The sequence below is a fragment of the Homalodisca vitripennis genome, chromosome 1, assembly GCF_021130785.1.
Source record: "Homalodisca vitripennis isolate AUS2020 chromosome 1, UT_GWSS_2.1, whole genome shotgun sequence".
Taxonomy (NCBI): domain Eukaryota; kingdom Metazoa; phylum Arthropoda; class Insecta; order Hemiptera; family Cicadellidae; genus Homalodisca; species Homalodisca vitripennis.
This window is the reverse complement of record NC_060207.1, coordinates 96,318,955-96,338,196: the sequence shown is the minus strand read 5'-3', so window position 1 is coordinate 96,338,196 and position 19,242 is coordinate 96,318,955. Positions and strand designations below refer to the sequence as shown.

The following is a 19,242-nucleotide window of genomic DNA, read 5'->3' as shown; positions in this document are numbered from 1 at the left end:
GGTTAAGAAATTACCGTTATAGTCGTCTGCATCCAAATATAATAATGTGGTTTGAGTGATTTGGTAGGTTTTGAAGGCCTATTTGTGGCTATGTCGATTATTCAACCTCACATTTGCTGACGACCGAACAAAGCCCTCTATCCTGTTAAGCCTGTACATCCGGGCTTCTGCGTTAGTGAAGATTTTAACTGAATGACTCTCAAATGTCTAGCCAACGTGTAAAATGTGATGCACTTGAACTTGTAAAGTTGAATTAACGTTGTACTTACCTTGCAAATATTCTAAAATGATTTCTAAGTAACATAATTGTGACACATTGTAAACATCTTGCGCAATGCTCTATTGTATGTTGTTCCTGCTGCTAAATAGTGCCGACTTGCCTGTTGCAGGGACGATGCCGAGCAGTCCGGAGTGACGATTGCACGCCTCTGTGACTTGTGAAGTAATGGACAGAGCAGCGCCAGTGACAGTGCAAGTTATAGTGATCAAGTACTATGGGCTATGAGGATGGAGAACTCCACGTGAAGTATCTCGGGCGAGAGTACGATGTGACGAGGTTCCGCAAGTTCCACCCTGGAGGTGCCAACACCCTCGCGTGGTTCAGGGGCAGTGACGTCACCAGCCAGCTTGTCCACACCCACCATTCCGAGGCGGCCTACAGTCTTCTGGAGGACTACAGGGTAGGCGCCCAACTCCAGGGAGACATTGATGAGGTGAGATATGTGTTATCACTGACCGCATGGCTTGTTCCTGCGCGTTAATTGATTTATTTATATGAGGTCTTCAAAGTGGATCTAGTTTATAGCTCTGCCGCCTACAGAGAACACGGCTGAAAAACACACTAATCCAATTCTGAGATGTACGGTACCCAAATTTTCCTATAACGCCCATCTTGGAGGTAATATCTAGATTGTGCAAGAACGCTTTATGAGCTTATAGAAATGTTAAGTGATTAATTAAACCAAAACTTAGTTAATGTGGCCATCGAATTTCAGCTTACTTACCATTGATAGTACCTTTAAAAAAGAAATTCTAAGAGGAAATTCTATGTTTTTCCACAAAGAAAGCCCACTAAACGGTAAGTTGCTGGCAGACAGAACATTGAAACATCAACGTTCCTCTCCAAAACTGACCCTGTAAACCAGTCTCTATACGATGAGACGATTGCTCTGGTATGTATTATTTGAGATATATATGTATCTGAGACATATATACAGGTATTTGAGACAGAAACTGACTAAACAACTCCTCGGTTTTAAAACATCCAAGAAATATCTAGAAACACCCGTTTCTTTATTTAAAATACCAACAATTCTATAAGCACTTCTTTAGTGATTCAAACAGGATATTTCTGTTTCTCTATCCCGAATCGTATCCAAGTTTCGTGTAACGGTACCCGTTAGTTTATTATGATTGGCAGCTAGGTGGAAAGTGGTGATAATGTGAATGTTGAGTTCAGCTCCAGCTCACCTTCCACAGTGCAGCGTCTGGAATCTGACGTCACAGACTTGACTACTGGAATCTGGAGTCATGTTCGTCTGAGGAGATCCAAAAAAACGTCAGCGACAATATTTTGTATTCTAGGTGTTTCTGATGTCAAACGATATCAAAGAGTTCGTTTTGAGCCTCCGTCGCCGACATTTTGGGATCTCTTCAGACGAACATGACTCCTTACTCCACGACTCAGGGTTAGTAGATTCCAGACGCTGCGCTAAGAGGAAGGTGAACTGGAGCTAAACTCAACATGCACATTGAAGCAACCCTTCCCACTATAGCCTCGTTATATGTGGTGATAATTGTATAACTTCTTTCGATCGTCACCCTATACTTTATAAATTCTTCACAGGCGCAAGCATCCATGACGTACCGTACCCACAATTAACAATTATCCCTACAAGTACCATTATATAAAAATCTATGTTCTGTTACTCACTCTTTTCTATCTTCCTTTATGTTTTTCGTATTTCTAGTCAAACCTTTGTAGTTGCACTCAACGCTAATAGATAGCCGTTTGGTGGAAGAGTATAAGCAGTAAGTTTTCTTTAGGTGTCCATCCTCCCGGTAAATGGTGTGATATTATCTGGCTGGTCTTTCAAATAGTATGTCATGGTGATGATACTATGCAAGAATATTAGAGTTGTATCAAAACAAACGCGGAGAGTTGAGAAAAGATGCATGATGATGTGACCAGACAGAAGAAAATTTATCTATTAAATGCGTCGCAGGAACACGGGTCCAACTGTTGGTCATCACACTCACTATGCTCCCACACGTTTATCCAAGGATGTCGGGCTCTGACTCTGAACTATAACCCCCACATCATTGCGTAGGGTCTACCTCTTCAGGAGTAGAATTTAATCCATATTCGTTAGCGATGCTTTGTCAGTAAATGTGTTAAGAATCTCACTCTTAAACATTACTTGTCGAAAACATGCTCAATATTTAAATGTCGAATGATTATGACAGCAGAATTTTCAGATAGAGATGAAAACCCAGTTTTGTTTGTATCTTGTAATGGATGTTACTTTTCCTTCCAACGTTATGTAGGATTTAAGTTTGAGACTCAGCCGATCAGTTGGTTGTGCCGATGATCTCTTTTTTATAAGGCTACTTTGGTCTTCAGATAATTATAAATGGATGGAGCAGTCAGTATCACTGACGAGATAAGCTTTTAATTCAGTTGAGTGTTATGTTTTTCTCATCCTGGTAAAAAATTCTAAGGTATAAACTTCTAGTGTTCTTCTTAGAAAAGGAGGTGTTTATTATCAAGGTGATTGCTTCTGAGAAATGTTATCTGTAGGGAATAGGAGTAGTCAAACTTGTGAATCTGTTTCATTTAAAGGATTGGACATTTGTCAATCAATTAAAAATAAATATTCGAAGAAACAAAAATTATGAGCACTTTATTGTTGTACCATATTTTGCACCAAATCCTAATAAACATTAAAAATACAGAAAAGTAGTAAATGAGTTTATGGGGGGAAAAGTGTGATAAGAAAGCAAGAGTTTAGCTGATATCCGTAAATTAGTTGTGTGCATGGAAACTTACTTTACGTTGAACTCGTTTTAGCACTCCCCTTCTGACCTACAATTCTACAATTTTCATTAATACAAGGCTTACCTTTTATCCTTTAACCATTACCTATTCATGTGTATTTCAAAAGCGACCTATAATTAAACTTAATATTGAAGTAATGTATTGGATTTCAAATTCCAGCAATGGGACTCAATTGCATTTATTAATCATCATAGTTTAAACGCCGTAAGCTTATTCCGTGTAAATTGTTAATCCAAAGTAATTAATCCAGCTATCATATATATATATATATATATATATATATATATATATATAAAACATGTAGATTATAATAGTTATTACCTAGTGATTTTTGTGATAGCCATTAATAGTGCTCTCTTTATGACTCTATCAATTATAACTATTTTCTTACTGAAGTTGAGGAAAGTTAATTAGTCATGCGTTATTTATTACTTTATCCAATCATTATGGTAATTACTAATAATAAAATATCTCTTAACCTTATCTAAAACCTAGCCCAACATAACATAACCTAACCTTTTCCTAGGACTATTATTACTTTAACAATATCGCGTTAGCTATTTCGTATAATGACTGCTTAAAGTAATTAGTTTATCACTTTGACCCATTTGGCCATTATACGTATTATACATGACTGATTTATCAAAATGACTGTGTCATATATATTAATTTAGGCTCTGTCCCTAGAGCCGAGACTCCGGTATATACTCATGTAAATAACACACTTCCACAGCTGACGGTGGCAACCCTTCGGCTGCCTACAGAAACCTAACTTTAATTACAGTGTATCTATAGATTTCAAAGTCAGGTTTACTGTTCATACCGTGTGATTATCTTATTTAGGCTCATTTTCTGTTTTTTTATGATTTCATATGTAATAAAATTAATCGAATTTTATAAGAATACATACAGCTCATCAATGCATGTTAGGAACACAATTTATTGACTATTGAAAGGGGATGCCGACCATTAAGGAGTGGGGTTGCGCGTCAGAGAGTTCATGGGTTGGCGAGTTAGTTCTCGTAATCCTTCAAGTATTACGATTCTTCAAACAGGGTATATTATTAAATTAAGCATAAATAAATACAACCTTTTTATTGCAGGTCATTATTACTTTCCTCATGTCAACCGATTTTAACAATACTAAATAAACTTGAATAAATGTATTATACGATTAGATTTAATGTTTTTACCTATATTGTGTTACCTGGAAAAACAAGAATCCACCTAGGAAGATTCTGGAAATATTTAATTATATTTGTGGATGTTAGACGCTTTCTTATAAATAATTATATCTTGCCATTGAAGTCACTGTTTTAGCCGTCTCTGCCTCACAGAGAAATCATGTCCAAATAACTAATGTCAAGATCGGTCCTAGTAGCCTAGCGTGGTCGGATATAGTGGTCAGTGAGGTCAGTGTCAGAGACGGTGTCAACTGGAGACTAATTGACTCTGATCCTTGTCACTGGTGATGTCACATGACTGGCCTCCACGATTACAGGGGCGTACCTTTGGGGACATTTAGGGGCGTCATTTTAACGTATAAACATTGTTTTGTAATACATATTTATAACATTTATACTTTGCTGGAACAAACACAAAACAAAGAAAACAGACAAGGAAAATATATTGTAAACTAGATTAAAGAGCAGAAATGAAAGAAACTCTTCTTATTTTTGCTTCGCTTTTATTCACTTAATTCTCGTACATGATATTGAAGAGGGAAATATACAATATTGTGCAGCACCTGCAGCTCTGGAGCTCATTTAGTACGCTTACTAGGAGGATTTGTATGTCATAGTCACGACACCCCTAGCTGCCTATACTCAAATGATTGTTAGTTGCATTGCATTTAAACTTTCCTTATTGCTCTAAGAATATTTCACTCGCCATGATCCTGTACAACTCACACATTTGCCATATGTGTACGAGCCTGTTACTAGACGCATCCGAAAAGGTATCCATACAACTAATACATATCCGGACCGATACCACACGTACTTCAAACAGTATCTATACAAAGTCATATTTACGGAGATAGCACCTGTAAAACTCGTCCGTACACGAGACTTACGTACTCTAAACAATATCAGTACAAACCGAGTTTATCTAAGATACTACATAGCTTTATACACCTCATTTGTATTAAGGACTGTTATCATACAAACTTGAAACCGTCCCAATACAACTCATCCGAGACTGTTATTATGAGTACCCAGAACACAAGCCATACAAAATATACACACCCGAGACATGTTGGCAAGGCGGTTCAAGTTTACAAGCAGCTAAGTTTATACGGCATGTCGAATTGGACTTGGCAATTCCTGGTGTCCGTTTCAAATTTTAAAATGGCTCCCTTGAATTTTATCATGGACTGTTGATTACAGCATAACTAAAACAGAAAATTATAACAGTGTGTGTCCTAATCCGTTGCTTAAATTGAAAACGAGTGTAGGAGATTACTATGGTGTTTGCACTACCAGACACTGACTTTGGCAGTCTATACATTTGTACAACCACATCTTTTATATTTGTTGAAACCAAACTTCGGCAGAATGTTCGCCGTTCTAATTTAGGTTTAATAAATTACAATTTCTATGTAACCGAGATAGCGTTATCTACGTCAGAGGACTGTCTCCTCGCGCATCACCCTGCCCTGCGTTCTATGCGTTGGTTCACACTCGTGTTCACACGATCGAAGCCGCCTTTAAACATTCTCTAATAGTGGAACATTTTTCTCAATCTAGAACTGATTTTAATAAAGGTATTAATTACATTTAGTAATTCTATATATGTATCTCCGATAAAAACCTAGGTTAGAATTAAGGTGAGAAAGGAATGACCTACTTAAAACTCTGACATTGACTACCACTGAGATTTGCACTGTATTTATTGTAAAATAAAAATGGACTTTTAGGCACGTAGAATGCTGAATTTTAAGTTATTTAGAATAATTGTATTATTGTAATGGCTTGTAACTTATGCAAATCAGTTTATATATAAACAAGAGGTTGGAACTAAACACAGAATCGCACCAAAATATTGTATGTTCGTGTTAATATTGATTGTATTGCCTCAGCCCACGTGTTGCTTGGTTTGGCGGATAATTAGAGCCCCTTCAAACATTTACAGGCAGTTTGCCAAACAGACTCGTGTATGTAGTGCATGTTCACTTTTGAAGGCATTAGTGTATTTTATTGTAATCAGTTGTATACCTAGCTAATGTTACATTTTATATACTAATTTACTTGTGTTTTTTTATAGCATAAATATATTCATTGTATAGAAACATTTTAAAATTTCTGTTATACTATTTATTATGGTTTTATTTTGAATCTTACATTTAATTCTAATCGTGTTTTTGTTCTTTCGTCATACTGTACAACATACTTAGTACTCAAAATGTATTTAATATATTTAACAACGAAATTATATGCCAAACTATCTCTAAATTTCGGAAGAGAGAAATCATATAGAAATCTGTGAACATTTTTAATTTTATTTTAATACTTTCATTCTATGTTGTAATGAGTTTTTCGTTTTAAGGAAATATGTACTAGTGTAAAGTGGAGAAGACAAAACTGGGGAATTTTTCACAGCTAAAACACGCGGTTAGTTCGGTTCTGATATATCTATGAGTTGGCAAATTACTCAATGGCTTTAATTGTCAAGGTTGGAGTGGTTCAGATAAGATAATATAGTAAAAGATTACTCATATAACTCCATATGACGCGCTGCACGCATGTTAAGCCATTGCTGTTAGCACATTTTCTTCTTGGAATCAATGAGCGGTTTCATTAAATATAGAAAATTCGAAAAAAGCTATTCGTATTAAATAAGTTTTTATGTAAATGTCGCTTTATTTTGGACACAACAGAGATCGTAGTTTTAAATTATAGTATATTGAAAAAGAATTTTAATGTAATGCTTGTAGAGCTATAATCTTGGTCCAAGTTTGTTAACGAGGGAACTCCAGAGCATCCGCCCAAGGGGAAGGCAGGGTGTGATAATCTTAAATGAATAACATGACATGAGTGTGGACTATCAGGGGAACTTTAAATGTATTAATTAAAGCTCATGAAATAAATTATTGAATAACATCTACCACACGTGAACAACGAGCTAGGAATTGGCGATGAATTTAAATGTTCAGAATGCCAACATTGGAATCGAAATGTCATTGGAAGGTCTCAATCACAACTCAAGCATTTCATTCATGTTTTTCTGGTTAGTTTGTTGTAGCGCAACCGTTTCGTGATATATCTTCTCACACGATATATTCATATTTCTGTCCATTATTTAGGTTTCATAACAGTGTCCAAATAATAAACTGTTTCGGTGAGGTAGGGGGGGAGGGTACAACGCAACAGTGCGCTGAAATCAAATCTTCTTACCAAAAAATTGTAACATTGATTTTCCGCTCAATTATTTTTGTTTTGACTCTATAACAATTTTATATGTTGAAATCTCTTACGATTGTACAAGGCTTGTTTACACATTTTTATTCTGCTATTTCCTCATTGTCATCATAGTTAACCATGAGACCAATGTAAAAATATTCGCTAACGCTCAGCCAAATCCCATAGAGTGACCATTACGTACCATTACCGAACTCGGTTTTGCTCATATAAAAATAAAAACTACATGCAAACATTTTAAATCTATAGGTTAGTTTGTTTTCGAGATATCGGACAGACAGGCATAAATAAATGAAATTTGTCCAGCCTCTTGAATGATAGGCTTCGCTAACGCTCAGCCAATTACCGAAGCCTAATACCTGAGGAATGTTTGAAAAACATCATTCAAGCATGAGCTCTGATTATTTAGCCAGGTAGCTCATAAAACAAAATTAATAGCAAATAAGCAACAAATTTAAGTTTATCTCAGCCTGTTGACCGTACCAAGACTAACTTGCCACATATTTTATACATCCAGTGTAATTTAAATATCAATCAGTTTTAATGCATTTGTACGGATAACATATTGATAGTTCAAACAAATTCTTTTTCCCGCTCCATTAAAATGACAATCAAACTTGCCAACCACATTAGAATACAGTCAATCCTATTCACTATCTCAGTCCCATGTTCAATGCGTCTTTAGTAGATACGCGCAGTGCGTCCTCTTGTTGGCGGACGGTAAATTTGAACGCCTTGGTGTTAACGAAGGTGTGTCCATCGGTATGTTTGTTTTTAGTTTTACCAACGATTTCACTTTGCTTAACATTGAACGTCGGGAAAGCCCATAAGATTTATTTTTAATTGATTAAACCTGTTTCACAAATTCATTAACGTGCATTGTAAAATGTTTATTTTATTGTACTTGTATGTTCTAATGACTCATTCTTTCCAGCTTTCAACCAGAGAGCTATTATTTAAAATGGTGTATTTGTGAACCCGCGCTACAAATTAACTCTCGCTCAGAAAAGTTTATGTGCCGCTGCGCCGCGCGTAAATAACATGGCAGGTGGCAGCACTGTCACTAAGCACTAGAATATTGGACGCTAAAATATGCGATCATAAATGAATTGTAACAGTAACAATTTTATTGTCCATTGGCACCGTGACATAAAGCCTCCCTCCCGCTTCTAACATTCAGGTCCGTAACTACTGAGGGGCATTGAGGGCCCCAAATGACTATATTGCTTGGTTGGACAGGAATAAGTAAATTACTTGATGAGTTTTCCCAAAATAAGTCGCTCACTTTCTTCTGTACATAAAAGACATTGAAATTCTAAATTCCCACAAATTACTTTATATCTTCTTTTTAGAATTTATCTTATAAAAATCAAAAAGAGGTCTTTATTTTACCAGCCGAAATTAAAACTATATAACCACAATTAAGTTGCTCAAATACAGTAGACTACGCAATTAGAAACAAACAAAATAACTACTATACATATAACATATTTGTGTAACCAAGGATTTTATCAACAAAGTTACCAAAATAACCGTACAAAATTATGATGATGTAATTTAACCAGTTTATCTATGGATTTGTATAATTAGTGGAATAAAAAAATATGTATTTATAAAATAAAAACCATACACAGACGGATGCTGAATAAAGTGGCATGGCATATGGTTTATTGGAGTTATTATGTGTTAACTAATTAGTTTTTAATTGACACATTGCTATGAAACTTACCTTAAACACGAAAACTAATTATAAAACTCCTAAACATCCTGTATGAAAGAAGTGAAGTTCTTTGAATTGAGTTTCACTTCCTCTTATCTTTATATCTTATCTTCCTCATTCTTTAGCGACCTTATGATATTAAAAATTCATAAATCATAAACCGTTTATTATCAGCATATAATTTTATATTTTGAAGTAGGGTTTAACATGATTGATTAAGCGTGGTTATTTACATATCAATCATATCAGTTTTCTAGATGACATTTTTATCTAGTTCTAATAAATTAACAAGATATGTGTCAGCCACACTATGTGTCGCGTAACGAGTGTCATGCATATTGTAAAACCCATAGATATAACAATTTTTCTCGATAGTTTGCCACATTCACATTTTGTTCATTAAGATGGTTTGCGTGTCAGTGTTTGAATAACAAACGTCTACACTTGAATACACAAAAATATTATGTTGAATGTATTTCTTGAGATACATTTTTTAATACACCTCATGTTAAAATCTCGTATGTTTGTGTTTAGTTTGTTTACAAATTTATTTGTTGTGATATTTTGTATTTTCTACCATGGTTACCTTTAAGACTAATGTAAAGATATTTGCTAACGCTCAGCCAAATCCCAAGGAATCACTTTACCGTGATTGAACTTAGTGTCCTTTATATAGAAATTAAGCTCTGTGCGGAATTTCAAGTCTATAAGGCAATTCGTTTTTGAGATATCGTTCGAAAATACAGACAGACAGCTATGAACATTTTCCAGCCCTTCCAGTGATAGTCTTCGCTGACGCTCAGCCAATTATCAAACGTTTATATAAAAACTGTAAGGCAGTTCAGATCCTTTGCTAAGTTTTTCTATTAACCTGACCACGTAAATGGATAAGTTATATATTAATGACACTTTATTATTTTATTGCAAGAAAAACACTTGTTTGGAAGTAACGTTAAATGTTTATATTATGTAAATAACGAACAAATATGTTTATAAAAAATTAGATTACAGAATTTAAGAGTTGCTGAAATGAATGTTTGGATTAATGAGTTGTTTCAGAAACATATGCCCAAGCAAAGCTGGGGCACCGCTCGCTAAATTAGTGAACTGGCAACTGTCCCGGCAGAGCAGGATATGACATAGAACTCTCCAATGTAATTAAACAACAATTGATTCACCTGGACCAGACATCTGTTGAATGTGATTTCGACTTAATATTGCCCTCATATGCTTACCAACCTACTTTGTAACTTGTACTTGTACTAATATTTAACTTTCTCAATCTCTCCTACGTGCTGTAAAGACTTGTAAACTCAGAAACTAAAAACATATCTTTATACATGCAAATACAGATGATGCTGTATAATGTTCTGATATTTTGCCATCTTTACTAATAAAAACAATTTGTACGCTTTTTATTGTGTACTTTTTTCAAAATTGTAATTATATTTGTCTGCATGTCAAGACAACGACAACCATTTCAGACAATATGGTAAATGTGTAAACCCAATGTCCTATATATATATAAGAAATTTATCTTATATTTTGCTCCCATTTTGTGGGTGTTATTTCATTATGAAATAATTTCAAAACAAGTTTCCTGAAAATTAATTATTATAAACTTTAATACTTCCCTACTGACATGGGTGGGTAAATGATTTTATGAACCAATTAGACGTTACCTGCAGCTTCGCTTTAATCTCGTTACGATATAACTGAGACATAATGGACTATTAACAAAATATATTTCTATCTATTCTGAGATACGTTTGCGTGCATTTTTTCGTGTTATGTGGCGTATATTAATCATTTTAGGAAACGGACCTGTCAGAGACCACAGCAGTTGTGTAATATTCATGTATTATGTCGTATGTCACTGTATTGTGAAACTTCAGTAGGGTAGTGGGCTCTCGATTGCGCGTAGCACAAGGTCTCTGATTGAACACCCTAAGTTACCTACCATGTATTGTAGCTAATTATCATGGTTTTTGGTTCGCTGAAGCAATAAGGTTCAGTGAACAGGTATACATAAAATTACGGGTTACGGGTTTATTTGAATAGTTCAAAAGAAGATTTCGTTAAAGAATAAATTGAATTTTAAATTCGTTATTGAGATCATATGTAATGACAATGAATGAATATTAAATGTAATAGCTATTTTCAGTAAACAATTTCCCGGTATCAAGATCCAGATTTCTTTTACACCTTAATAAAAAAAGTTGTAGCTGTTGTAATTTAAACATTTTACAAAACCTATTAGGAATGTATGCGATGTTTCTATGTTGTAGGATTGTCGTTACTGGATCGACACGAATAAGATATTAATATTAAAATAGTAAACATAAATAGAGTTATTGTTTTAAAATATGTAAATGTTACGAAATTATGTAGTACGTTATAACTTTTTGTAAACCAGTTTGTCAGTAGATGCGGATACTTTGAAAACCAAGTACTTAGAAACATGTAGGCCTACATGTATGTTTTAGTTGTTTTGATTAGGCTTGGCATTAGATTAGTCTTTATTACATAGACACAATTGAACTAACAGTTTTTGTTAAAAACTTAAACGTTAGGATTACGTCACTCTCCGTGTCGCGTAACAGACTTTCCTGAGACTGCGTGGACAAGTTCAAGTCTATAGCTACATGTATTATTATCACATGTTACATTTTACTCAGATGTTTTGTTTACAACTTTATTTATACTGATATTTTCTCTTTGCCATCGTAGTAACTCATAAGACCAATGTAAAAATGTTCTCTAACGCTCAGCCAAATCCCACTGTGACAAACACCATCGTTGGACTCTAGTGATAAGCTTCGCTGACGCTCAGCCAAAAAATACACAAAAAATCACTCTTGTACAATTTTCAGTAACAAAATCACGTAATTTTTAATCCCCTTTCGAAAAACATTCTCTGTTTTATCACATAATTAACTTACCAGTAATTGAAAACTGCTTCTTTTCTGAGGTGCAGTTGTAAAATAAGCTTTTCGATTACAATGTCCGCTTCCTTTTTCCCTCAGCGACCCTAGGGACTAGAGGCTCCGGTCTTCTTTACTCGGGGTTCCTTGGTATATTAACTTCGGTAAATTTATTGATATCCTAAAATATGGTATACGTTTTTTACCTATTTCCTCATTATTGTAGAGGTATTTTCTTGAAACAAAATTAAATTGTATATATTTCATTTTAAATAACAGTACAGTTGTTTGGACGCTACGTTAATTTAAAGAGATACAGTAAAAGGACTAATTTTTCTCAAGACCTTTTGAAACTAATTGTTTATGTCACAATTAAACTCAACCCCTTGCTGCACCACTCGTTTAATGCCACCCCTTGTTCTGGACCTCGTGTTTCTGGCTTTTAAACGAATGTATGTCATTATTCGGGTTTACATTACTTAATATACATTCTGCTTCTGACTTTTTCGTGTAATTTGTATTGTTTTTAAAGATTTTTATAATTGTAGACAAATCACAACTGTAATTAAGGTAGTGTTGTTCATAAATATTTGTTTAGTATACAAAGTATATAGTATGTTAGTATACAATATATATATATATATATATATATATATATACTATATACTATATATATATAGTATATAGTATAGTATACAAAGTACATAAGTATGTTTAGTATTTGTTATGTATATAAATTTATATTTTTGGGGAATTTTAATGGAAATAAATAAAATGTTATGAATTTCCGTTACTTGAACTATTTTTGGAAAACTTTATTTCGTTTTGACAAATTGTATTCAATGAAAATAATTTCCAAGACTTCAAAAACACTTTATTGAAAGCTATATTGTTTTAGTAGTACTATTATTATCATTAAACCATGCGGCGTTATTAGCTACAAAATATTTAAGAACTGAATTACTTTTACATAAAGTAACATTTCAATGTGAACAATAAAAATTAAGGCTAAATATAATGTTTTTACTCATAGGGAAAACTAAATTATCACACAACGTTTAAAAAAGAAAGAAAGCGTAAAAATTATTTTATAAACAACAATCTATTATGATAAGGAACCTAAGCTGTGTAGGAACAGTATAAACTCAATTAATTAGAATTTCTATAATGCCGAAAATTTGTAATATTTTTAGCGCTAGAAATTACTTTTAACTAATAAAAAAAAACAGTCCTATTAAGTAGTTTTGGGTCAAAATGGATCACAGGTTATAAAGTTATGATTTGATTAGAACTTATAAAATATCCTCTAAATAGTCCTCTAAAGTAACAGATACTAATTTATTAATGTGGATATGAGTTTAGCTCTATGTCACCTTCCGCTGAGTGCAACGTCTGAAATCTGACCCTGTCGCAGAATTGACTCCTGGAATCTGGAGGCATACCAGTTTAAAGATGTCCATCCAACGTCGGCGACAAAAAAGTTCAAAATAAACTCTTTACATCGTTTCGATGTCAGAGACAACTAGACTACAAAATCAAATGTAAAGGTGAAGAAGTGTTGTTCTTGTCTCATCAGGTACACGACTACTACAGGTACTGAGTGCACCACGCTTGTTTATAGCACGATCTCGAAGCAAGGTGTAACAACCGAGTTTTCTACACTTAACGGAAAAGGTTGATTCAATATGAATAGTGAGTTTTGCTCCAGTTCAACTTCAGATGCCACCAGTTTACCAGTCACATTTCAGCGCTGCACTAAGCACTAAAGTACCTAATATCCAGTGATGTTACGCAAAGTATCCGCTAAGCTTATATACAAGAGTTGTCTCAAAGCAAAGATTAAATCAAAATATTATTCAGCTTTTAATGATTTTAATTTAATGTGTAACAAAACTCTTCTTTCGTGTTTAAGAATTTTAAATCACTGGTAATTTTTCATTTAAAAAAGTAGATATCGTATTTAAAAACTTGGTTGTATGCAGTTGTTTCTAAGCTAGTTTAATGAAATTTTCCTAAAAAAGGTTAACTTTCATTTTCTCACAATGTTTCGATCCTGGGCTTAAAATATGTAAAACCTTGATGTCTTAACATTTTATCGAATCATTAGACTTACAATGTTCTATGATATAACTTATACGGTGTGTTTTCTGAACATTCTTTACTGAAATGAAAGCGATTAGTTTTTAAGTTCACTATTTTGGACTCTTCAATAAATGTTTTTAGTCCAACTTTTTCGTTAGTCTTTTTTGTTGAATTGACAGGTACGGTTAACCTGAGACACGTGCGGCGGTATAGGAGTTTTTAGATATTGTTTGGTATTTTATGTTATTTAACCTCTGTATCTTACTTACGCCTTTCATACCTTTGTAGTGTGTTGTACAGCAAAGACATTACAATAGGGTCAGATTAGAAAATAAACATTTAGAATTGTCAACCTCTTTAATATACTTGTCAAACGTTTCGAGTGCTTTGCCTGTCACGTGATCGCGGTGCGGCGCGGCGTCTCCTCACTCGCGTCAATCATCATATCGAGAGCGTGGACGCACGAAGTTGGACTTAGTATCATATCAGAGTTCTTCTTCTGAAAATGTTATATTCTAGAAATTGAAGCACGCAACTCTTTCACTGCAGTTAAGTTACGTTCAGTACCTAAAATATTTGTTATCACTACTTAGTACAATATTGGACAGTCACTTTGTTGAAGGCAATGATTGATTTGTTCATTAGATCTCTTAAACTAGTGTAAAAGGCGCGTCTTCGTTCAGGAAAAAACTTCTGCAAAAACGAAGAGGAAGAAATTACTTTATCATGCAAGAAGAAGTTGCAAAGAGCTTTTGCGTTCCCGGCTGTAAAAGTTCAATGGAGGAGGGAGACAATTAAAAGTTCGCGTCGCCGCCGGTCACGATGTCTGAAAAGTTTACTGTCGGCGTGACGTCACCTTGGGAGCGAAGGATGACGGGAGTAGGGGTAGGCAATGAGACGACTCCCCCAGAGCTCAGAGGTCTCATTAGCGGAGTCTCACTTTGAAACGGCCTTCGTCTCACAATTTTTTGCTTACTTTGCCCGGGGGGGAGGGGTGTAAAACTGTTGCTTTACTTTGTTTTGCGAAACGCCGACACATTGCTCAGTGGTATGAAAATTAAAATACGAGTACTTATTATGGTATAATTAAAGTACTTGTTATGGACATGTTATTTCTCGTACTAAGAATACTCTACTGTATTATAGAGACACACAAATAATGCCATACGTACAATTTTGTTCGGTAGGGGATTTACTAACTTTAAGTATTTACGTGTTCAATTTGTCCGTCGTTTATCAGCTTGGAATAAACTTCTACGACTGATCCAATGCAAACCCTATCTCGATGCCTTCTAACACTGAAATTCCTGTTTGCCTGCAGGAACAGATAGACTGGTCCCAGTCACTAGTGAAGCAGGTGGGTGGCCTGGGCGAGAGATACCATTCATGGGTAGTGAAACCAGTGGACCGCAGGGCGAGACTGTTCGATGCCGACTGGCTGGAGCAGCTGACCGTCGTTCAGTGGTACGTCATCCCCTTGGTGTGGGTGCCGGTGTACATCACACTTCTCTACATCTCCCACCTTCGACTAGTCAATGTCATAGACTCACAGGGTAAGTGATCATTTACAGCAAGTACTTGTGATGGACATGTTATTTCTACCCAGATAGTAATCGATCATATTAGCCATATTCAGGAGGATATGGTCCATTTGCAACATTTTATTAATCTTCACGGGAATTGAACCAGTGACCTCTCGGTTAGATAGCTGCAACCTTACCCCTACGCTACGTGAAGGTCAGTTAATTGTGTTACGTGGGGTTGTCCATGGTACGGTTGACATTTAGAGTATCAGCATTGTTCACGACAAAGACTCGGGACAATGAGAGACAATCAGCTGACATTTGCAGACTAAAGTTGCAAACTCAGCTTGTTCAAGGGCATCAATGGTAGCTCAAACTCTATTGAAACACCTATATTGTTCTAGCAAACGTTGAACTGCATAGTCTAAAATTCTATAAACTGAAAAGCTATAGTTGTAGAATACTATGGGAGGGAGTCATGGAAAAGGATGCCAATACATTTCCCAAAACCTTTTCAATTGTTTTCTAACTTTAGTCTGCACCTTATCTTCCCAACTGAAAGAACATAACTATTTGCAGTCACTTGAAAATCTGTTTGATTACCTTATTTTTCTGAACACGGTTATGTTGGGATAATTTACAACTAAATTTTAGTTGAAATGTAATTATTTAAAATTTGCCTCTTCAGTAAAATTAAATATAGCCATAATATTCAACATGCATTTTCAATGAGGTTCATGATTAGTTACAGTTGATTTAATCTGTAACTAAGAATATGAACTTTAGAATTACTGTTGAAAACAACAATACTGTTTTGAGTATGTAACAATAAAATGGCACAGTATTCTTTCAAAATTTTTTATCAACAGTTATTGTACATTTTTAAAATAGCACTAATCGCTATCACTAATAACAACATTATGGTTTAAAACATTTATTAATATGGAAAAATTAAAATTAAATCTCTTTTGTGTCTTAGCTCTGTTAATAATGTTATCCGATGTTCAATAAAATTATCTCAAACAAGCATACAATATCCAATCCATTCATAATGGATATTAACAATTTCTATTAGAGCTGTCAATACATGAGAATTTTCAGTATGCCAATGAACAAAGCCAATGGCTGCTTTATCGGTAACTGAATTTCTGGCGTCTATTTTATAACCGTATTGGATCCACATAGTGTAATGCAGTTAAATTAGATAATGTAATCTCCACTGATTTTTTGTAATATTTGCCTTAGTCTTTCAGTAAAATTATATAAACATCAAATTCGTACGAGTAATTTTGCCGTGTATTTTTATACTTGTTCTTTGGAAACTTATACTATCAAATAATAAAACGTCTATTTAATAATAATTTGTTTTAATATTTAATTTAATTCCAATCAAAATGAAACTATTGTTAAAAATAAATTAATTCATTTTAAGGCTATAAGTATACAGATAATGAGAACAGTTACCATCATCAACAATACCATTGTTAGTTTAATTGATTTGAAACGTACGAAACTAACGTTAAAAATAAAAATTATACTGGTTATTTAATCTAGGTATCACTAAGTTTGAACATTATAACTAACAAATATTTATAAACTTTTAACTTCAACAGGATGACTATCTTTATATGAAACTTCACTAAAGTAAATACTAAGTATACATTACACAAAACTACAGTATTTAAAAAAAATAAGACGTCGTGTGATTTTTTTGATAATAAATAACTCATTTTTCTTGCGCAATCTACTTTGGAAACCAAATAAACTAGTAAGTTAGGATTGTACTTAATAAAAATTAGAAATGCTTCAAATTGTTTTAAATATTGTGTTTGTGAAAGTAAAATTAAAATTTTATATCGGTCCACCTTCTTTCGTAAATATATTTTCAGCATATATTTTAACTATGTAACATGAGTCCAATGTGTTTATATCACAATGTGATAACGTGTTTTAATAAATTATAATTGTTTTCATACAGTGTGTCCCATATTGTATCGTTAATACTGTATTATTGCTTATTTATTAAATTTAACATGATAATAATACATTTTAAATGTTCTCTGACATTTTTATCTTTTATTTTTCTTTTTGAAGTCATAAAATATTTTATATATTATAATTAATTTGGATTTTTTAAGAATCTTTATAGATTTTTATAATATTTTTAATTATGTTTCCTATAATTCCAGTTTTTTGTGTTTATGTTCAAGAAAGTATTATTGTAGTGATAATTTAGTTTTCTTTGTTTTTAAATAAGTAAATCTATAAAATACGTAAAAGTAAATTTTCGTAATTGTCTATAGATGGACATGTCTTTTTTGTAGACATGCAGGAAATCAAAACCAGGTTCCCTCACGAAGTCACAAAATGTTGATGAGTTTTCTCTCAACCAAGGTGAAAGCAGTGCCTAACAGGGTATTAATTAGTTGTGCAAAGCTTGATTTGAATTCCAATATAAGTACACTACCAGCTATACAAGGACTTTAATGACAGGGCGACCCGATTAAATGTAGTGGTTAAGTCTAAAGTGGAGTTCTGTCATGTATCGGGACCATAGCAGTAGTGTTGTATGATGTAACAATATCCCACTAACAATGCTTTATCTTCTGTCAGATCTTTTAGACTGGTCAAGTTAGTTAGTGTTAGTGTTAGTGTATTCAGTTTTTTTTAGAAGGAAACCCGTATCTATTGTATAAAACTTAAATACAATATATTGTACGAGATTACATACATATCATATTATATTACATTTCATCTTAATAAATATGTAAATGATAAATTAGGTCGTAAAGTCAATAAACTGGATGTTATTGGAAAGGATGTGTAATATTCACATACAAACTCAGACAGAATTTATTACCCCTCCTTCAATCAAGCCCAATATGTGGTGATCGTCCTGAAGAACGTGTTGTGTTTCTTATAAAAAAAGGTTTGAATATACCAGATTACAAGTAAGATAAATAGTACGAGGAACATCAGGACTTGCTGAGGTTATATCTAAAATTTCAAATCTGTAGCTCATTTCTTTCTCTGAATACTCTGTAGATTAATTGACAACCAGTGGAGATAGGAAGGGGCTGTTTTCCAGCCTCCTGATGATTAGTTCCGCTGACTCAAAATGCAAAATAGTTATGCATTAATAATGAATGCACTTCAAAACCATATCTTGTATCTGCACCTTAAAAAAATACTATATTATCTTTGAAAAGGAGAATTCTTCTTAAAATAGAATGTGTTTGTTGTCTTCAAATAAATCAAACACAGTTACCCTTTTAAAACATTCCGTAAATAAATTAAGTAGTTACATGATATTTGATTCTGTTCTTGATAGAACACTCGTTCGATTTTTGTGAAACGAATTATTTGTATTAATGTAGTTATTTTAATTTATAATTATAAAATAGTATTGTGATTTACTTACGTTCTAAATATTTATTTATTTTTTTAATTCCTTACTTTAGCAATTCCTTTTTATCAATGTGTTAATTATTTTTTGTAAAATTCATTTATTTGAATG

At 33.6% G+C, this 19,242-nt stretch overlaps 1 protein-coding gene across 4 annotated transcripts in view; it reads left to right on the top strand.

Annotated features, from left to right (window-relative positions):
- The window catches only part of LOC124367280 (fatty acid 2-hydroxylase), a 178,753-nt gene that overhangs the window by 137,984 nt on the left and 21,527 nt on the right, over positions 1 to 19,242 (top strand). For all 4 annotated transcript variants that reach the window (XM_046823991.1, XM_046824015.1, XM_046824007.1 and 1 more), the window contains 2 exons: positions 390 to 713; positions 15,524 to 15,755. In XM_046823991.1, coding sequence (XP_046679947.1) covers positions 495 to 713; positions 15,524 to 15,755 — 451 coding nt within the window. In that variant the 5' untranslated portion in view covers positions 390 to 494. The remainder of the gene's footprint in view (positions 1 to 389; positions 714 to 15,523; positions 15,756 to 19,242) is intronic.